This window comes from Natator depressus, chromosome 8, assembly GCF_965152275.1.
Source record: "Natator depressus isolate rNatDep1 chromosome 8, rNatDep2.hap1, whole genome shotgun sequence".
Lineage (NCBI taxonomy): Eukaryota > Metazoa > Chordata > Testudines > Cheloniidae > Natator > Natator depressus.
In genome coordinates, this window is record NC_134241.1 from 32,190,957 (window position 1) to 32,214,189 (window position 23,233).

General features: G+C 38.0%; 1 protein-coding gene across 1 annotated transcript in view; it reads left to right on the forward strand.

Annotated features, from left to right (window-relative positions):
• RANBP17 (RAN binding protein 17) overlaps nucleotides 1-23,233 on the forward strand; it is a 257,021-nt gene that overhangs the window by 138,681 nt on the left and 95,107 nt on the right. The window contains exons 15-16 of the mRNA XM_074960698.1: nucleotides 3,766-3,839; nucleotides 16,442-16,522. Coding sequence (XP_074816799.1) covers nucleotides 3,766-3,839; nucleotides 16,442-16,522 — 155 coding nt within the window. The remainder of the gene's footprint in view (nucleotides 1-3,765; nucleotides 3,840-16,441; nucleotides 16,523-23,233) is intronic.

Below are 23,233 nucleotides of genomic sequence, written 5' to 3' on the forward strand. Positions count from 1 at the left end.
TTAAATTGGGAACCTCAAAATTTGGTGGCATTTCATTTTCTTATTGTGAAGTTCAGTTGCATTGTGGTGATGTTACAACATGACCACACAGCTCTATAACCTGCATGTGAAGTTGCGATATTGGGGCCGGGCTGGGCTGAGAAAAGAGTATTGAAAATTCTAAAGATGGCAGAAAATTTAATTATACCTTTGGCAGTTTCCTTCCAAATTATGGTTAATCCTTCCACTAATGTAAGGGTTATAAAAGGGCCGGAATGCACCAGTATTGGTGCGATATTGCTGCCTAGGGTAATTTAGGATACAGGTATTTCATGCAAGTATGTCACCATGCAATTCTTCTGTGGCTCAACCCAACTGAGTACATATGTGGCACCTGTATTTAACTCAATGAGAGGAACCAAAAGAACCTCATTCAATTTTAAATTGGAAGTTTAAAATGAGGGCACTTCAGGGGGGACCATGCCACATCACCCTAAGGCCCAACTGGCAATATTACCCTCTGGCCCTTAAATACATTCCATACTCTTCAGCTAAAATTTTGTAACTCATTGTATGTCCAAACATAACAACTGACTAATGACTACCTTCAGGAGTCCGAAAAAATGGTACTTACCAATGTTTGCATTCTGTTGCTATGGAGGCCAAAACTATGGAGTTGCTCAATGCAAAAGCATATTTCATTTTGGGTAACAATGTCACTATTTATGTTTAAAATTTTGTAGTTTCAGAACAAACCTTAAATCCAAGTAAGACTGTGTAGTTGACTAATGTCTCCTATACTGTATAAGGATATTGCCACTTGCTTCTGGAAATGGCAAATCTTAATATTTGGCTGAGAAGGAAAAGATTTCTGGGTTACAGAAGGAAAGCTAACCTAAAATGTAACGTTTCAGAGTAACAGCCGTGTTAGTCTGTATTCGCAAAAAGAAAAAGAGTATTTGTGGCACCTTAGAGACTAACCAACTTTCCACAGTATGCATCTGATGAAGTGAGCTGTAGCTCACAAAAGCTTATGCTCAAATAAATTGGTTAGTCTCTAAGGTGCCACAAGTACTCCTTTTCTTTTTGCTAAAATGTAACATAACTCCACTATTACGTTCTCCGCACCATAGGTAGAGAAGGAATTGCATGAGTATGAGAAATGTTGGAACACAAAACCAGCATGCAGTGTTGGAACCAGCAAACCCTGGTTTTGTTTAGATTTTCATGTGTGTGTGTGTAGGGAGAGAGAGAGTATGAAATAAGTGGTACTGTCAGTGACATCTATGATTAAGGTTGTCTAACACTTTTTTATATCTGTATTACCGAGTGTTTATTGAAGATGGGTTTTAACCACTTGATTATCTACTTGCAAATTTGCTAAAGATTTATGTCATCTTACAAAATGTGTAGTAGTCTTTAAAACAAGCACTGTATTCATACACTGCCTTAAAATGACCCTGTCACATGTGAAAACAAATCAGATTGTTGCTGTTAATGAGCTTTTCAATTTACTATTCAGTAGATCAGATAAGTAGATTTAAGAGGTAATGATCCTGTTTAGCACTCCAGCTTGGCTGTCAGATCCTAGTAGTTGAAGAAAATCCTCAGGGACAAAAGCGTTGACACAGTTCTTGATGTGATAATGGGAATCAAAGCTAATGGATGATAAAAGGAGTAGTAAGAGTTACAAGGATAATTGTGGATTAAAGCACTGCTCTTTGTCAACATTGACTGCTGTTCCAGTATTTTATTTGGTAAACTCTGATGTGGTGAGAGCCTCCTTTGACAACAGAACACAATGCTAATATAGCAGGTGAGCACTTGTGCTCGCATTTCCTATCACAGGAAGGAAAACATCTGAATATCAGTATATGTTAGTAAGGAATGCAAACCTTTCTGGTGAAAAGATTTGATGTAAAAAAGTAGAAAACAAATACAGAGGTTAAACTTTTGCACACACAAAAATTGGATAGTATAACTTGTTTCAGTGGCATAGTATTTACAGTTCAAGTACCAGACTGTGTGTTTTGAATATTAAATATGTATGTATTGTAAATGATAGTTCTTTAAATATTTAACATTACTTTTTTCAAGGTATATGAAGGGATTGTACTGTTAATAATAAAGAATTTTAGTATTCCAATTGTCTAGTTCACCAAAGATTTTGTCACTATATGATAGTCCTATCAAAAGTTGACATTTTTACATATACTGGAAATAAATATATCCTTGCTGGTATCTCCAGTTATTGCACAAATTGTATTTTGTCACGACTTTATTGTATTCCAATTTGAAATATGTAGGATATGAAAACATATCTACTTACTCCATCATAGAGTTAAATACTGGCATTTCCTAAGAGTGACTTAATGGGGTGGCATCACTAGCAGCGGTGGAAATGGGTATAAACAAGAATGATATCCTACCAGAAGTATTCAATATCTGTAATTCATTGCAATTTATAAGTGTGATAAGTAATGTTTCAGAATAAAATTGGCAGCTAGATGGCACCAGCCTTTCATCGTTGGGTGGCTTAAGTTACACGTGTTGTGACTTTGGTGATCTAATCCTAGATCTTAATACATACTTGCCCTGAGCACATAATATGGCAGAATTACATACAGTTGGTACTCCTTTCTTTGGTGGGATTTAGGGTTAAAATAGGAATACTTAAGGACTGAACTAAAATGCACTAGTTGGTAGAGTTGTGTTTGACCCAGGTCTTTAATGAAAAGCAGGGGTGCTGTAGCTCAAAATGAGGTGCACAGGCAGAACAACATGAAGAATTTTGCCAAGTGCCTGTTCCCTCTGTCTCAGGTTCTAGTAGAGTTCTATTAAGTAATTACTTTCGTGGTCACTAAAAATGTCACCGAAGTTTGTAAAGAACTTGCAGTAATGCTAACTGTGAGACATAATGCTACTGTATCTGACTTGACCTGCTGATTGATAAGTCATCATAATAACAGATCCCTCTAAATGGCAGAATATAAGGAAAACTTGAGAGTTAATCAATGTCCTGGACCTGGAATGAAGGGTGATCGAAAATCACACAACTCAATGTCTTTGTGTTGCTTGCAAAAAGAAAAGGAGAACTTGTGGCACCTTAGAGACTAACCAATATATTTGAGCATAAGCTTTCGTGAGCTACAGCTCACTTAAAGCTTATGCTCAAATAAATTGGTTAGTTTCTAAGGTGCGACAAGTTCTCCTTTTCTTTTTGCGAATACAGACTAACACGACTGTTACTCTGAAACCTTTACGTTACTTGGAAGGGAAGGGAAAGCCCACAATTGGATACATGGGGAATGCCTAGTTCTACCTGATTACATCAGTGAAAATGCAACAACTTACCAAATGTAAGCTAAGGTGCAGGAGCAACATTTAAACCGATGCTGCTAAGGCTAGAGAGTGGTGGAAGGTATTGCTTTGCTGCACCCCATTGAGGCTGCTTATAAAGCGCCATTACCTCCAAGAGAGGAAGTGGTTTGCTCACTAAACCACAGAGTAAGTGCATGCTTATACTGAGTATTTACCATTTCTGTTTGGGAGGATATGGTTAAGCAGGGGTGAGTGAAAATCTGTGAGCCCCAAATTCCTGAATCATTGCCTTGGAGGATATGAGTCCTCTATATATGTGATTTAGCCAGGGCCAGATGGATTGAGAGAATAACCCACGTTCATGCTTGTACCCTTCAGCTGCATAAACAGAATGTGGAACAGTTAATATATTTTTGATACTCGTAAATTATTATAATGTGTTACTGTTGAAATGTTTATTTTCAGGTGTATGCCCGAATGTCAGAAGTCTTAGGAATAACAGATGACAACCATGTTCTAGAAACATTTATGGCAAAAATGTGAGTTTGTGCTTGAGTTCTATTCTATACATTCTTTTGTTTTGTCTTTAATGTTTATCCATAATCAAAGTTTAAATTGTAAATACCCAGTTGAATTTTAATGAGAATAATTCTAGGTGTTTTCATAAATAGTTTTAAAAATTGAGACATGGGGTAAAAGTTTCAAAAGAGCCTAGGTGCCATTTTGGGCTCCTAAATGCTGCCTGTCAATGGGACTTAAGCTCCTAGGTGCCTAAAACGCTTTTGAAAATGGGATTGAGGAGCCTTGACCACTGAGACTCTTTTGAAAATATTGCCATTGGTCATTATGATCTTCAGTGTGGGTGCGTACACATGCTCCACACACATCTATCATTTTTCTCTGTGGCTTAGCCTGCTAGGCCACCGGGCTTTCCTCTCACTTGTATACGGGGCAGTCCTCTCACTTGTACACTGGTAACAGCCAGGAAAGACAATCAGCCAAACTGAAGTAACTTCACTCTCTTTGGTGGCATCTCATCCTTATCTCCCCAGTTTGATACTCACCACATTACAGTACAGATGCTGGGAAGTGAGTGCTATGTCTTGCTTATAGTCACACTCCAGAATTTTCAAAAGGAAAGAGTTGGAAGCTCACTGAATGGAGCAAAATCCCTCCCCTAAGAAAATATAGATTCAGACAGGGATGAGACCATGGAAGACCAAGGTTTGTGAAGCAGCTAGGGAAGATTATAATCACCAGCCCTCTCTCTTGTGATACTTCCTTAATAAATTAATTCTACCTGCCATCACAATGTTCAAATAGATGTTTTTATTCTCCCTCTAAGAATACCTCTAAAAAATTATCAGATATCTTCATGCCTGTTCTCAGGCACCCTCTGTGGTTTCCTGGGGGCATACTTTTCTTTTTCTCACATCCAGCAAGCCCCAGCTTTTGCAAGTTCTACCCTGTCTTTCTGCCTATATCAAGACTCGATGGATTCCCTTCTGAGGCAGACAGGGTTGCCTCTGAAACTGAGGTTTAACCCCTGAAGCAAGCCAAAAGAGTTTCTCAGGGAGGAGTAGGAACATCTGCTCCAAAATGTGAAGGCCCCCAGGAAAACACAGATTCTAAAGGTCTCCCTGTGTTCCTGGGAATGGAAAAGGAAGAGGGCACCTTTCCTTTCTATCCCTCCCAAATTGGCTTCCTCTAAATCTGGTCTATTTAGACTTACAAATGGTTTTCAATAGGGCATTGTCATTGCTAGGAAAACACCCTACTAGAACCATAAGATGAACTATAACCAGTTGATACAATACTAAATATAACAGTAATAAGTCAACAGGACCAGATGATATTCACCCAAGAGTTCTGTAGGAACTCAAATGTGAAATTGCAGAACTACTCACTGTAGTCTGTAACCTATCATTTAAATCAGCTTCTGTACCAAATGACTGGAGGATAGCTAATGTGACAATTTTTAAAAAGGACTCCAGAGGTGATCCCGGCAATTAAAGGCCAGTAAACCTGACTTCAGTACCGGGCAAATTGGCTGAAACTATAGTAAAGAACAAAATTGTCAGACACATAGATGAACATAATTTGTTGGGGAAGAGTCAAGATGTTTTTTGTAAAGGGAAATCGTTCTTCACCAATCTACTAGAATTCTTTGAAGGAGTCAACAAGCATGTGGACAAGGGGGATCCAGTGGATATAGTGTACTTAGATTTTCAAAAAGCCTTTGACAGGGTCCCTCAGCAAAGGCTCTTAAGCAAAGTAAGCTGTCATGGGATAAGAGGGAAGGTCCTCTCATGGATTGGTAACTGGTTAAAAGATAGGAAACGAAGGGTAGGAATAAATGGTCAGTTTTCAGAACGGAGAGAGGTAAATAGTGGTGTCCCCCAGGGGTCTGTACTGGGCCCAGTCCTATTCAATATATTCAGAAATGATCTGGAAAATGGGATAAACAGTGAGGTGGCAAAATTTGCAGATGATACAAAATTGCTCGAAATAGTTAAGTCCCAGGCAGACTGCAAAGAACTACAAAAGGATCTCAAAAAACTGGGTGACTGAGTAACAAAATGGCAGATGAAATTCAGTGTTGATAAATGCAAAGTAATGCATATTGGAAAACATAATCCCAACTATAAAATGATGGGGTCTAAATTGGCTAATATCACTTAAGAAAGAGATCTTGGAGTCATTGTAGATAGTTCTCTGAACACATCCACTCACTGTGCAGCGGCAGTCAGAAAAGCGAACAGAATGTTGGGAATCATTAAGAAAGGGATAGATAATAAATCAGAAAATATCATATTGCCTCTATAAAAATCCATGGTACACCCACATCTTGAATACTGTGTGCAGATGTGGTCACCCCATCTCAAAAAAGATATATTAGAATTGGAAAAGGTTCAGAAAAGGGCAACAAAAATGATTAGGGGTATGGAACAGCTGCCATATAAGGAGAGATTAATAAGACTGGGACTTTTCAGTTTGAAAAAGAGACCACTAATGGGGGGATATGATAGAGGTCTATAAAATCATGACGGGTGTGGAGAAAATAAATAAGGAAGTGTTGTTTACTCCTTCTCATAATGCGAGAGCTGGGGGGTCACCAAATGAAATTAATAGACATCTGGTTAAAACAAACAAAAGGAAGTATTTTTTCACACAACACACAGTCAACCAGTGGAACTCTTTGCCAGAAGATGTTGTGAAGGCCAAGACTATAACAAGGTTAAAAAAAGAATTAGATAAATTAATGAAGGATAGGTCCATCAACAGCTATTAGCCAGGATGGGCAAGGATGGCATCCCTAGCCTCTGTTTGCCAGAAGCTGGGAATGGGCGACAGGGGATGTATCTCTTCATAATTACCTGTTCTGCTCATTCCCTCTGGGGCACCTGGCATTGGCCACTGTTGGAAGACAGGATACTGAGCTAGATGGACCTTTGGTCTGACCAGTATGGCCATTCTTATGTTCTAACTTGTTCTTTTCTACAGTGACTACAAACGTGTTTAACATTCTGTAAGTTAACATGACTTCTTCAGGTCGTTTTCTACCGTGACCTAGTTTCCTAGTGAAGACAAGACCTAAATGGCTTCATTTCACCAAAATAAAGTCTGCTGTTTTAGCTTGCTTTAAGAAAACTGTCCGACCCATCAAATCTAACATTTCTCTAAAGAAACCCTATGAGCTAGGTCAATGGAATGGGAATGAACAGAAAAATACTTGTTCTGGGGCCTGCACAATTCTATACTACATATTATTTTTCTTTTGTGTCCAGATCAGCTGTCAGTCAGCTGACCGAGGTCCAAAAATCTCAGGATTTTTGTGTTTTCCAAACCCACTCTCTGCCCACATGTGCAGGGAGTGGGAGAGTATCAAATCTGATGAGCCAGCAGAGAGGAGTGTTGTGGGAAGTAGGGCCTTTCATCTGCTAACTATCCTGTGTGTCTTGAGGGCAAATCATAATAGTTCCCCTAATAAAAAAAAAAACCCAGAAACATGTCCACGTATTGTATCTTTTTCTCCTTTCCCCTTCTCTGTAAATAGGCTTGGCAGAATTCAGGGTGGTTTTTTTATCATTTTGATGGATAATATCAATGTTTGTTTAAGCATTTTTTAAAATGTTTGTTGATTTAAATTTTCACAATTGCATGAAATAATTTAAGCAGTAATTTTTTATTTTTATCAATTTAAATTTTCACAATTTGGGGAAATTTTGTGTAGGTCAGACAATGGTGGAGTCAAGACAATAATTATTTAATGACAGTAGATGTTGAGATTCAAAAAGTTAAAGCTTTATAACTGTTAACACAAATTGTCAACATCACATGTCAAAATATACAAAGTAAATATCCTTAAATCAAACTCTAATAAGTTCTCAAGCTGCATTTTTCTTACTTTGCCCATCTGTAAATTTCTATTATTTATGGAAATATTTTTGTCAGTTTGTGTGTATAAGTGAAAACTACGTTTATTGGTATTTACCAATAAAAATTTAATCCTTCCAACCCTATTTATAAACTGTTTCTACCTTGACTTGATTATTTGTAATGTGATTGGGGCAGGGATCATGTTGAGTTCACTTATCTATATAGTACCTAGCATTCTTATGCGGGATCCAAGAATAAATAAATAAAAATTGTTTCCAGGAGGTGAACAGAGCTGAGGTTTTGTTCTGTCCTGCCATGGTAAAAATACATTCTACCTGCTAGTGCATATTCCTGGGCAAATTTCTGCACACCTTCTCTAAGTACTACAGGCATCAGCTAATGCAGCAGTGTTTGGCTGAAGTGTGCTTAGAATGGCCCTCCCCAGAGAAGACCTTTTCTTAGGAAAACAAGTGAAAGAGGTCACTCTGGGTATTTCATCATTCATTCCCCTTCCTCTGCCGCATTGGAGCACCTTTTAGCTTCTGAATGCTGTATTCCTACCCACCTAGTATATTTTAGGATACTGTATTAAGAACTCTGATCTGTTTTGAACAGAACAAGCCACAGGAAAACAAATTAGTTTTCCCCTTACCTGTGAACGTGTTTCCTGTGACTTGGTCAATCAGCACAGATACTACCCTTAATGGACACTTGTCCTGCAATTTCTGGAAGAAGCACTGGCTAGGGAATTAGGCAGTCTAACCTTCATTCTTTGAGCTCAAAATGGAGTAAAACTAGGAATCAGAGGAGGGTCCATTGTATCAAGTATAGATGCTTCAGTTTGATTGGCTGTCTTTCCTTCTGTTGCTACCAATGAGAGGAAAACTTTGTGTCTTGTGCCCTATGACCATGTCACAGAAGATCAATTAACAGGTAAGAGGATAAATTCTACATGCATTTAATTTTGTCATGTATGTCTTTGCATAACCAGTGTAAACTAAGCAGTAATGAAATCCTATGTATATGCTTAGCATTTTAATGCCATCTGGAACACTTCTGAAAAAGTTTAAAAAACAATCCTAGTTTTTGATGACATGTTCTGTATTTTTCTCATTTCTCCTCCTTCATGGTTTATTACATTTGTATGAAAATAGTATCTTTGTTTATGAATTTTTCATTGATTGCACTGGAGATAATTTTGGTATCACAAAAGGAGTATTTATTTCTTAAAGTGGAGAATAAGCAGTAAATACTATTATCAAATGACAAATCTATTTTCTGTACACCTTTTTATGTCCCTAGCCATTAAAATAAACTGTCTACTTATCAACAGTAGTGTGCTTTGTGTAAATCTGAACTAGAGTCCATAGTATACTGACACAGCAAATAAAACATTATGGGTCAGTCCTGACTGGCAATATTTCTGTTGCTTTATTCCTAGGCCTAATCTGAGCAGATTCTGACATCTGTGCCAGATAGTCTGCATGTTTTATACTATGGACACATGACTACACTGAGATTACCAGTCACTTTCCCTTGTGAGCCAAGTCAATATCTTAACCCAGGGGTGGGGAACCTATGGCCCACGGGCCTGATCCGAAACACATCTTTATTTCATCCAGCCTGTGGAAAGTCTCCACGCCATGGGCTGGAAACCCTGAGCCTTGGCTCCCCTCCACGGGATTGGAGCCGTGAGCTCTGGCTCGCCCCACTGCTGGGGGAAGCTAGGGTTGCCAGGCCATTAAATATCCAGTTAGCTCCATGCAGCTCCTGTAGGTAGCCGACATGTCCCTGCAGCTTAGGCGCAGGGGCAGTCAGGGAAGCTCTGTGTGCTGCCCCAGCGCTGGCTCCGCAGCTCCCATTGGCCAGGAACCACAGCCAATGGGAACTGCAGGGGCGATGCCTGTGGGCGTGGGCGGCGTGCACTGCACAGAGCTGCCTGACCATCCCTGCACCTAGGAGGCGAACATGTCAGCCACTTCTGGGAGTAGCATGGAGGCAGGGAGCCTGCCTTAGCCCAGCTGCACCGCCAACTGGGGGCCATCTGAAGTAAGCGCCACCCAGCCAGAGCCCGTACCCCGAACCTCCTGCCCCAGGTCAGAACCCCCTCCAGCACCCTATCTCCCTCCCACACCCTGCATCCCCACCTGCAACCCGAGCCCCAGCCCTGAGCCCCCTCCCGCACCCAAACTCCCTCCCGGAGCCCTCACCCCACCCCCCTTCCACAACCCGGAGCCCGTTCCTGCACTCCAAACCCCTTGGACCCAGCCCGGAACCCCGTCCTGTACACCATACCCCTCATCCCCAGCCTCACCCCAGAGCCCTCACCCCCTCCCACACCCCAATCCCCTGCCCCAGCCCGGAGCTCCCTACTGCACCCTTAACCCCTCATTTCTGGCTGCACCCTGGAGCCTGCCACCCCAGCTGGAGCCCTCACCCCCACTCACACTCCAACCCCCTGCTCCAGCCCAGTGAAAGTGAGTGAGGGTGGGGGAGAGCAAGCGACTGAGGGAGGGGGGCTGGAGTAAGTAGGGGGTGGGGCCTTGGAGAAGGGGTATTCAGTTTTGTGCAATTAGAAAGTTGTTAACCTTAGAGGAAGCCCCGAGCCTCCACCCCAGCCCCATGGGGCTGGAACCGCGAGTGCCAGCTCTCCCCCCCACCCCACCCCACTCTGCCCCCGGCAGGGCTGTGCGTGGCCCGGGATTGATTTTTTCTGTCGGTCAATGGCCCTTGGTAGAAAAAAGTTTCCCCACCCCTGTCTTAACCCAAATCTGTAGATTAGAAAGCCATTAACTCTCTGCACAGGCTAGACCCATTGATCTCACCTTTTTTTCTATGTAAGGAAAATGTTAACACTCATGATAAATATTTTTTTAGTACTGTGTTCTTCATAAATACCACTGTGATTGACATTAAAATGCCAGTGTTTCTGTGCATTTGCATGATGGTATGTAAGGCATGACAGTTGCTGTTTTGTTAATGCACGGTGTTATCTGACATAGCACCCTTATTTGCTATTCAGAGGGGTAATGCTTCCTCTTTAATGGCAAACACTGTCTTTCATATCAGAAAGTGAGAGAAATACATTTGTAATGTTGAAGTAATACTTCACCGTTGCAATCTAACATTAGAACTATTGAATATCCTTGTGATCGTGTTAACTACTTTTGCATCTAATCATGAAATAGTAGCAGTTTGTCTGCAGTACTAGAGTCTTGAAAGTTGTTGTCAAGGTACTTAAAATGTGTGACAAAAATATTCTGTACTTAAATGCTGTGGGAGGAACATAGGGAACACGAATATAATGGTTTGATATGCAATGGTCAAACAAGTGGTGATCCTTCATGACATTAATGAATTTTTGTATTCCACTAATTAGGGGACTTGTACCTCCTCTTGTAGTAGCTTGCTGGTTCTTATGACAAACTTAGTATCTGGTTGCCATGTGCAATGTTCCTTCAAATCTGATGTGACCTTAGTTGTGACTGAAGTGAACCACATTTCTCTTATCTTGGTTTTTAACACACATTCTACTAAACTATCTTAGCTGCATCTGCTCTTAATATCAGCATTGGGTCATCTTCATTCATGTAGTCTTAAATGTCTCCTTTTGATTGCTGTAGCATGAACTTCATGATGCAGAATTGGTCAGCAATATCAATTGATGAATTCTTTAGTCACGTTTATGGAGAACAAGCTGTTTTACATGCATCTGATACCTGCCAGTTGCACTGGTGATATGAGCTAGCTTTTGTTTGCCAAGTGATCTTAGCCATATTCAATTCATGTGTTAGAGGTTGTCTTGAGTAGCCATTCCTCAAAGAATTGAGGTATTTTCTGAGGTTGGTCACCACAATGAGGACGTCTAAATTCTGATAATCATTTCAGTTAATTCTATCAATTCATATGGCCAAATGTAGATCTTCCATTATCCTTCCATTGGAAGTAATTACCAACCTTCTTTTGAACTTCTGGACATCACTTTCTAAGGGACAGGTTTTTATACACCCATATGGCCAATCATGCAGTGAAAGTATCTATTATCAGCCATAATTGTATAGGTGTTCCATCAAGAATCTTGGATTTCACAAGGAAGCCCTTTTCATTTCCACTGTCCTTGCTTAGCTTCACCAGTGCTCAAGAAAGTTGATCTTCATTTGAAAAACACTAAGACCCAGATTTTTAAATGTATTTGGGCAGTGCTGTGCTCAGCATTGCATTGCCTAAGTCTCATTTTCAAGAGAGATTTAGACACTTAGGAGCCAAAATCCCAATGAGATTTAGGTTTGTAGAGACTTAGGCTCCTAAATCTATTAGTCATTGCACTGCTGAGTGCAGCAACACCTAATTAACTTTAAAAATCTGGGCCCTAGTCTCAAAATAAGTTCTTCCAGCTTTATGCATCTTACATCACAGCTAAATTCATAGATTTATGTACTCTTGTGACACAACTATGTAAACTCAACTACTCTCAGCTTTTATTTAGTCAGACTTGGGCATATTCAGTTGTGATTGGTAACTGGTTCATGAAAAAAGGATTAAAGTTTGTCAAATTCTTCATTTCAAACATTAATTTGTTTAGCATATTGTTTGTGAACCCATCCTGATCTCTGCAAATATTATGATGTTTAAACTTGTGACATAGTTGTGGTAATTAATTAGTAGTCTTTGGGTTCACAAAATGTTCATTCATATTATCTGGTATTTGTTTTACATGATTGGTTACCAGAGTCGCATAGTATTGTTTCTGCTCCCTGGTAGGATAACTGAAATGAGATGAGTGAATAACTAATCACAAACATCTCCTATGAATGTATGGATGAATCCAATAATTATCTATCCAGGGTACATGTACACATATATATTTTTCCTAGGGTGCTTGTCTTCATACTATCTAAGCACCAAACATTCATGGAAAATTCAGGATTTGTGAACATGTTCCCAAATACCCAGCAATTTCCTGGATGCTTGTGAATAGCCAATATGACCCCATGAATCATAGCAAACTACAACTCAAAGATTTTATTTGTGAAGGTATTTTGTGTTTTTTTAACTATTTGCATTTACCCAGCTCTAATGAAGAGTATATATTCACTCCTTGTCCATGTGCCACAGGGAGTTCTGAACTTTAAAAGATGATAAGCTGCAAGAAATAATTAAAGCATGCGTATATAGAGCCCTGTTGCTAGCATATTGCCCATTTCCTCCTTGTTAACTGAAACACAAATAGCACACTGTGGCTGAGATTTCCAAAGCCTTTTAGGTGATTTGAATGGGAATTGGGCATCCAATATTTGAAATTTTCAGCCTAAAATATTAAATGGTGGTTTTGTCTCTTTGAATTTTAAAAATCATATTGTGTAAAAGTGTCCAAAATAAACTTAATTGGTCACTAAGAATATCCCTATACTATGTGACTTGAGTTGTTCAGCTATTTTGAAATTTGGTTCATGTCATCCATAGTTAACCTTCTTCAACGTTTTGAATGTTTGTTTATCATTCATATCCACATAAAAATAAATGTCACAACATGCATGTATAGCCTTTCAAGATCATAATTTTATTTGCACATCATCTCCATTTTTGTAATACTTATACAGGTTTCCACCCTCCTCCTCTTCATTTAAGGTAGCAAACAATAATACAAGGCTTGTAGTTTTATAACAGGGATGTATGCAATGATAACTTGAGGAGGCAACCACCATCCTGTGACCCAAGTAGACTTGCAACCCTCTTCCTGCTCACACCTATGCCTCAGTTCTTCAGTCTCCCCTTTCTAACATTCACTGTACACTTTGGTTTTTCCCATCCTCATTCTTTTCCTGATTCTTCATAATTGTCCCATATGCTCCTTTCTCTAGAGTTCCCATCCCATTCCCAATAAAGTAGTAACCTCCAGAGGTATCTTATTCATTCCAATACTGCCACCAAGTTTACTACAGTTCTTTTTTCTGCAGTCATCATGCAGTCAGCACCATGGACAGCTCTAATAGCAGGGTGGGTTTAAAGTTCTGGGTTCACATATTAAGAAGACGTGGTGAGCATCATCAAGGGAAGGAAAGGCAGTAGAAAATTGTTGAATAGTTCAGAAAGGTTGAGTGGAAAGATACTTTTACAACCATCGTTACCCCTCTTCATTAATAGATACCCCTAATTATACAAACTTTGACAATAAGTGTTCACTTGTCAGAATAGTTTTAATTAAGATGTTTGTATGTTTACCTATGTTTATGAAATATATGGTAACTTATTTTTGCTTAGGATTCAAGGTAAGAGAAGGAGAAGGGGGGCGGCGATTATTCAAGTTTTTTTAAATACGGAGCCTAAAAATAATAATAAGGCAAATAGTTTCAAAGGTACTATATTAAGAAAAGCATAATCTTTGATATGATGATCCAACCACAAAATGTTATTTCTTTGTTGCCACTTCATGTATATTTGCTTTTAAAAATGTGATCTCTGTTAGTCTGTTATGTTAGTTTCTGTCGACTCTGATTGGCAATCCTGTTAAATGTAATTGTTTCCATCATGCATTTGAAGTTTCCTGCTCAGTTGCTTTAACGCTCTTTGACTTAGTATCTTTATCAATTAGTCACTTAAGAGACAGAGAAAGGACACCAGCACTTGGACTCAAATGCTTGACTTCTTGAAGAGCTTGAATTTCTCTCCTATGTTGTTCTTTGGCTTCTCTCCCTCAAATATTGGAAAATCATAAAATTGGTTTGGTGTTCTGTACACTTAGTTATATTTCTGTTCAGATTTTACAGATTTTTCCTATGAGCTGTTATGGCATAAATGTAATTTAATATATTACATATTAATATTGTCCATCGTTCCTGTTGCGTGGTGTCGATGGACCAAAAACAGAAATGGAAATTGTCGGGACTATGCACTGACCAATATGTCGCCAACCTTTTACATGCATCATTCGTACTTTTCGTCATCCAAATGCAGCAGCATACTGAGCAAAAAGAATAGGCCAAAGTGGGAAGAAACATAAGAAGAAAAGGAAAAGTCAAACGCGAGTGAGACAGCTTTTTTTAAATGGTCTGTTTTGATTCTTCTCTCTTTAAACATTCAAGCTTTGGATGCTGAAGTTTAAAATAGATTTCTGCTTTTTTTTTTTTTTTTTTTTTTTTGAGAATTGCCTTTTATGATTTTGGTTTTGATATCAGATATGGATAATCCAAATTGATTTTTATTGCTTTCTACAGTATATATCTGTTAGGGTTTAGTATAGCAGAAACATTTTGAGAACTCCCTACAATAGGGATAAACTGTAAATTATGGACTTGCTAGGACTTGCTAGGATGGACTGTTTCTTTAAGGCAATATGAGCCATTGTTTTTGTTCATAGTGGTTTTTATTAAATGAGTTAATGCTTATTTTGTGCATTTAAGATGAGAAGCTTTGTTTTTTGCAGTGTTAGCAAATAATTATGGGCAAATAATTGTTTGGCGCTTGTCCAAAACTACATGCATGCACAAAAAACCACACACACACACACCCCTATGAGAAAATACTTCACTTTTATCCTGCATAGTAGTGTGTGTGTGTGTGTGTGTGTGTGTACACCCAAAAGACAAAGTGGAGCAAACCTGTGCTGATTTAAGGCACTTAACTTCTCTACTTCAGGTTCCCCATCCCCAAAATTTAAGTAACACCACCTACTTATGCACCTTGCATTGCAAACAATAAGGGTATACAATGGGTACTGAGATGTCATTGAATTTGGAACAGATACATTTCAGAAGGGCTCTGATGTTTTCTTTTAATTTCTGTAAATTAATCCAGCATTAGAGTATCTACTGTATATTTTCTTAGACAGCACACTCTTTCTCAGCACTTTGTTCTTTCCAAGAGGTTTACAAATATTAAGAGGTAAATTTATGTTTCTTACAAGCCAGAACTGAGGAGCCATCTTAAGTGATAGCATCTGGAGGTACATGACCTGGTGTGCTGGGACAATGGGGAGCTAAGGGCTTTACGAAGTATCTCTACTAAGGGCATCCACCCAAGGACAGCCATAATTTGGCCTAAGAGGTATTGGTTAATACTTTGATATTGGGCTTGTTTTCAGGTACTGAAAGAGAACATCTAAACCCTTTTGTGTTGTATTGTTTTCAAATCCAATGTTAGATCTATACCAATATATACTCTCATTAGGGTGTTTTGGATTTTTTAACAATACTGCTTAGGAGAGATGGCTGGACCAAGTTTAAGGTGCTAGCTTTAGGAGGCCCAGGTTCAATTCCCTTTTCTACTACAAATTTCCTTGCTGACCTTTGGCATGTTGCTTAGACTCTCTTTGCCTCAGTTCCCCATATGGAAAATGGGGATAATGGCATTTCCCTACCACAGTTATGAAGTGCTCAGATACTACATTATCAGGGGCCATATAAATATATAAGATGGATAAGGAGAAGGTTGTGTTTGGGATGATATATTTTACCATGAAAAATGGTGGCAGAGCAACTGATAGGGAAGTGGTTAAAATAGGTTATTTAACGCTAAATTCATTGTAGGGTCATAAAATGTTGAAATTACTGGTTCAAGAATAAAAAGTATTGAATTAACTTATTTTTTGTAATGGTTCCAATCTCGTGAACATAAAAAGAACAGTATCTACCAGAAGAATGTATTTGTACAATAGTACCCTTGCATTTTGTGTTTGTGTGTGTACTTACTCACTCCCTTCTCACAAAGAGGGAAACATTATTTATTATAAACTCTCTCTCCTTTTTTATTATTATTATTCTAGTGTTACAAACCTTAAATGCTGGGGAAGATGCGAGCCTGTGATTTCAAGAACTCTTCAGTTTCTAAATGATCTTTCTGTTGGATATCCTTTTTATTGTACATTGGGGGTCCTATACAATGAAAATAATTTAGTAAAAATTAATATTTTCAAGCCATTTTCCATTTTATAGGAAATTGTTTTAACACCAGTGAGAATATTAATATTAAAATATGAGTCTGGTTTGGCCTTTTTATATGCATAGCACATTTTAAGTTATTTTGTGTTTCCCTATTCTGATTGTCAACACAAGATTATCCATGTGACTAGTTCATTAACATCATTAGTCTTATTCATGACATCCTCCAGAGGACAAGAATGTCATTGACTCTAAAGAGAGCAAGGCTGGACCCATTTTGGCTCTGATTCAACTAAGGTACTTAAACCCATGCCTGACTTTAAGTACGTGAGTAATCCCAACAGAATCCATGTGACTACTTACATCCATAAAGTCAGGCATGGGCTTAAATACCTTGTAGAACCAGGGCCTTCATTGTTTGTATTTGCAACACCATGATCTTGAATTTTTGTTAACAGTTCAGCTGAGTCCCGGGTTAGAGTTTGCTTTGACACAAACTTTTTGAGACTGCTACTTAAGTCATACATCATAAAAGAGGGTGTGATATGTTTACTTTTTGAAATTCCGACAAGTCAGACAAGAAGACCAATTTTCAAAGAAAATTAGCATGTAGTAATTTTTGACATATCAAGATGTTGAAGTGGATACAGGCAATAGAAAACAAAAATGTTCAGAACTGATAAAAATGTTCAGTAAGGGAAGTCCTTCGATATTTTAAAAATAAAAACTGCTTTTCTTTCAGTTTCAGGTGAAGAGATTAATGTTATAGATAGTCAGAAAGGAAAGGAGGCTGGAAAGTGCAGCCTTGAATCATTTTATTTTCTCCTTAGAATTCTAGTCATCACAGCAGAATGTTAATATATTTCATTGTATTAAATGCTGCTTATTGTTCTGCAGATTGAATAAGTGCATTTCATTTAGCTAAAATTATGCAGTGTATGTTTTCTCACACTTACTACAAGTATCATTAATCAGCCAACATGGGAGACGTTAAATATATGTATATCCACTGTTAACACCACTAGATATAATGGGGCACAGGTGAAATCTAAACATCACTAAGGTATTTAACAAAAACAAAAAGGGGATTGATTATTGCATTGCATGAATAGGAATGTACAAGAGTTAATGGGTTAGCTTTCCCACTACTGTGTCTGGTTGTATTCAATACAGTAAGTTAACCAAGAAGTTTAAAATATTGCACCTAATTCAAAATACGTACTTGATTTGTTGCTCGTTTATGTATGTAAGCTGAAATAGTCACCATTATATTACTGTTAACAGCAATGAGACGGTTATATGTTTGTTATTACATGACTAAGAATTTAGAAGGCAGCTCTGCTTCCTCACCACCACCACCATAGGAACTGGGGTCAGGCACATAGCATTTGATGTGCAGGAGTGTATTTGAGACCTCCCTCACCATCCCAGCCCTAAAAAATGGAGAACAATCTGCAATTCTTAACACAACAAATGCTTGTTTTAAGGCTGCAAGGTGACCAAGGAATATGTTGATGGTTTAACAGTTTTCAGATAGTACTTTGAGTAAAGTAGATGAGTTTGCAGTATGTGATTTGGATACAATATTACAATGAGCTGGGAGTTAAACAGGGGTATATACTTAAGTGTCCTGAAGAGCAGATTTGTAAGGAGACAGTTTTCCTTGAGGTAATTTATTACGTGTTGCTAAGATCCCTGATAAAAGCAGAGCTTTAAAGCTGTGTGATATGAAAGTATCCAGAAGTAGTGATACCTTTTCAAATATACTGCTATGTAAATGAGACTTCAAAATAAAACGCATTTTAAAATCAATAAGAAGGAAGATGAACTAAAGCCATAAACATCAAAATATATTTAAGCAAACATTCTAAGAACAGTAGCTTCTCTGGTTTAGATGGGCGGGGTAGGACAGATAGCTTTAATGCTGGTTCACTTCACTGTGATGTGTGTGTATTAGTTAAGTTTAGAATTGTGTTCCTTGGCAAACCATAAAAGATTTCAAAAGTATTAGACACCCACTTTTGTGCTGGAATTTAATATGCAACTTTTTATTGGAAAATAATCGTCCTTGTCTGGCAAAATCCACCATGCAATATTTCTGTTAGTAGGCATAATGCAATAAAGACAGGGAGGGCTATTTATCACTACAAATTTTGAGGATTTCAGGATTCTTTTTATTATTTTAATATATTTCTTTGGTATTAAATCAGAAAAATGATAAATTACACCTGTCGAGGCTGTTTTTCCTTTTTGCTGGAAAATGATGTACAACCCAATTTCACTGGTCATTTTGGCTTTTAAAGATATGTATTTTTTTTCCTATTAAAAACTTCACCAATAGGTTTTTTTAAAATAATAATGCTGAAGTACTTTTTATTTCTAAATCTATGAAGTGGTTTATAAGTACTTCCTGGCATTGCAAACTTTGGCCTTTTCACACTGGTTGGTTTGTTTGTTTGTTTGCTTGCTTGCTTGCTTGCTTTAAATAATGATTTTAAAGGACTTTGGAAGAAACATTATATTTTTAAGAGACCAGATCCAGTGGCTCCACTTTTCAGCATATGATATAGAGTACATCTAGATTGGGTTGAAAGGTTAATAACACATAATTTCAGTTCTTGGCCAATATTTGTCATTCATGTGCATATAATTTTCTTATTAGAAAATTAATCTCTACATGTCCAGGCAGTCTCTAAATGTTCATAGAAATTTGGTACTTATCTTTTTATTATGCATAAAAGTCATTATTTCTAAAGATTCTCTTAGTTAAAAAGAAAAATCTTAATGCTAATAAGCACTCTACGTAACATAAAAAAGGAAAAAAACGACATTTTTCAAACAACAAAAGGCAACAATGATTTGTATTGGTGTCATGTTTTACATTATTTTAACAATGATTCCAGGTTTGCATATTCAGAAATATATTAGCCCAATTTGATTTTAAAGCTCAGTTATTTGAATTATAAATCATTATGTCCCTTCTAGCTGATCATTCATGAAATATCTTTGAATTCATTTACATAATGGAATACATTAGTGGTTCCTTTATGTCAGTGCCGTCGTAGTGCTCCCTCATGCATGTTTAGTTCTTCCTAATAATTAACTTTATTATCATACATTTTCCATAACAAAATAATTATAATTGTGTTGTTATTTTGTAAAGCAACTGGCTGCAAAATACTCAGTCTGTCAAAAAGTCTGCTTTATCCATGTTTATTTTTAAAGATCTCTGTGATAAGCAGGAGAAATTTTATAGCTTTGCATTGTGAAAACAGATAACTCTTAACTAAGTACTGCAGGTTAACAAAAATAAATACGCTAAATATTTCCTTAAGATCAGGTTAGCAGGTTTGCCAAAAGCAGCTATATTCCCCATCCACAGCCTTTTAAGGAATTGGATAATAACTTTAAAAAATAGTTTGATCAGTTTGAAGTTAAAATTAATCATTCCTACAAAAACCTTACATCATAAGAACATTGGTTTCAGAGTAGCAGCCGTGTTAGTCTGTATACGCAAAAAGAAAAGGAGTACTTGTGGCACCTTAGAGACTAACCAATCTATCTGAGCATAAGCTTTCGTGAGCTACAGCTCACTTCATCGGATGTTTCCACTGAATGCATCCGATGAAGTGAGCTGTAGCTCACGAAAGCTTATGCTCAGATAGATTGGTTAGTCTCTAAGGTGCCACAAGTACTCCTTTTCTTTTTGCATAAGAACATTAAGGTTGCAAATTGAAGCACTCAAGTCAGGAAATAACAATGTGCAATCTCAACTGCCCACTTGTGTGTATGTGTTACAACAGACTTGAAATATATTATCTCATGCTATTTTTGTCCACAGGGTCCCTACCTCAATCAGTGCATGGGATGACCAGTGCTCAATTAATGAGACAGCTGTTCAGTATTTCTTTTTATCCTCAAGGTACAGTGTGTGGTCCCATATTTCATTGACTGCACACCATCCAAACGCCATATTACAGACACTCAGAGTCATTCAGAGTACACAAAACAACTGTAGGGAATGGAGAAATGTTCTGGAAAAAGATCCTGTGGGGGCAAAATTGCATGTGATCATGCAGCTGAAGACTGTATCATAATACACATGCACTGAGCTGGGGAAAGGGTTAAAGTTATGCAATCAACCTTAACTTGTCACTTCCTGACTTTTGAGTGCTTCTTTAATTTAGTTTTGCAACTTTAAATTTTGTTTAGTGTAGTTTTTAAAAGGGATTTCCTACATTTAAAAAAAAAATGAAGAAAAAGAAATCCCACTATGTAGGATAAACTTGGGGCCAGATTCTCAGCATCAAAGCAGGTGGAAGACTGCCCTAAATGGGCAGCAATGGATTCCCTTAATGGAGGAATCCTCAAGGGATTAGCACCAACACGGGATGTTTTTGAGGCAGAGTATATTTGCCAGGCCACAGCTCAACCCTTAGAGAGCCATCTGCTCCCCCCTGCTCTGATGTACACTGAGCATCTGGCCTCTTGTATTTTATTAACATCCTTTACTATTTTCTAAACATCATACTTTTTAAACGTCATACTTCTGACTTCGTGCTCAGCATTTAAACCTGTGTTTTGGTGCAAGAAAATAGAATACTGGGTAAAGGCCTGAGCAGTCTTAATATTAACTGTGGGTTTTAGTCATGGTTGGAAATTCAGGATGGAAAGAACACCCATAGTGTTAGGCAGTGTAAGTAATAGCACACTATTGAGCATTGCTATGGCATAACTTCACAATATAGTTGTATGCTGTGGCACCAGGCTGAACACTTAAGATCCCATATGTTATGTACTTTCTATCAGGTTGGGATACCCAATGACAGACATGGCAGTTCAAACACGGTTTTGTCTTACATTGTAATGTGGACCAAACCACCTCAATGAACCAAGATACAGCTCTGAAGACGTCAGAAGCTATAGTATGATTCCTGAACCTTATTCAGAGCCGTAGGTATTGTAGGACAGACCATGTTTTAACTTTGAAGACTGAAATGTTACGGGTGAGTCCCTTGTTATGTTAGAAATTAGCATAGATCGGACCTAAGTTCCCAGAAAACTGAAAGTGCTGTTATTGCAAACAAACATGTTCCCGTGAGGGTGACATTGCACTTAAAAATTTGTAGAATTGACTTAAAGTAACCAAAAAAAGCACTACACGAAGCAATTCCGAGCTGTGAGGTTGTGGTCTTGTAAGTAAGATTCCTTCCTCAATCCTGCATGTTTTCTAAAAGTTTAAGTAACTAGTAAAACATTGCAGGTATCTGTATCTCTTCATATAATGGGAGCTTCTGTTGGAAAAACATGTCATGGAAATATGTTTTTTCTTCGCAATTTTTAAAGGGCGAAACTGTTTTCTTGGATACACATTTTGAAACCACTTCTGTCAACCGTGTGACTTCAAGAGCCAATGGCAAACTGGATTTGCATTGTTTTGCGAAGATTTTGCATAAATGATTGTGGCTGGGATTTTTAGGCACCCAACTCCTTAGCTGCCTTTGAAATTCCCTGTGTATTCATATATATGCATAAAGATGCACAAGCAAATGTAGAGGTTCTTTGTCAACATTTGGCCCTTTAGGTCAATGATATGAACGAAACTTTTCGTAGTTGATAACCTGCAGCAGGTTTCATTTTTTAATAATTATTGCTTTAGAGTGTAATTAAAGACAGCAAAGTTGGCATAGGTTATGATTTTTAAGTCTTTTTTTTCTTAGTTTGTAATAGAGTTCTGCATACACAGTTTTGCAGTAAATACATCTTAAATGTACTGGATTCATCCTGAGAATGATCCACTTTATTGCTCCCATAAATATTCCACTGGCAAAACATGACTTAGTGTTAATGAACAGCATGAATGGGAGAGATTCCTACTATTGGTAGAGTTGTGGGGGTTTTACCTTTTTTTTTTTTTTTTTTTTTAAGATGCTGTCAGTTTTCGCTTGTTTGTTTGCTGAAGAATCAGAACAGTGTATAAGCCTAAGAGATGTCTTATTTGACTTACTGACTTTTCTGGCTAACCAAACCAAGGGCCGGCTTGATTCTGCAGTGTGTTGAGAAGCCCCCAAGTGCCATTTATTTCAGCAGGGACTGAGATACCTCAGCATCTCTAAGATCAGATTCTTAGCTTAGTTAGCATCATCTTTGGTGGTTGACAACTGATTTTAAGAAAACTAGTGAAATGTTGTAATTCCTCTTGTTTTTATTAAATGTTGCATATAATTATGGGTTATTGTCTTGGGGGGGAGGGGAAATAAAAGTATTCAAAATCCAGAAGCACTGAAGGATAGTTTTATATCCTGTAACTTTCTCTTTCTGTCTGTGAACCAAATGCTTCTCTGAAGATGCCATCCTGCAGGAGTCTCACCTTTCAGAGCTCAGAGGTTACCTTTTTGTGTGTGACAAGTAGGAGTTCTCTTGCATCTTATTTTTTGTCTTTTTTTTTCCCCTAAGGCAAGATTATCTTAAATTGCACATCTTCCACACCCACATACCCCTGGGAACTTCATCTCCCATGCAATCAAAAGGAGAGTTTTTATACTCAGTAAGGCTGGCATTTAATGACCAGTAGTTGGCCTAACTGGCCCAGTACACTCCTTCCACTACCCTTAAAGGTAAAACAAGCAAACACAAAAAAACCCTGAACAGCTAGGGAGTTACTTCAATGTCACACT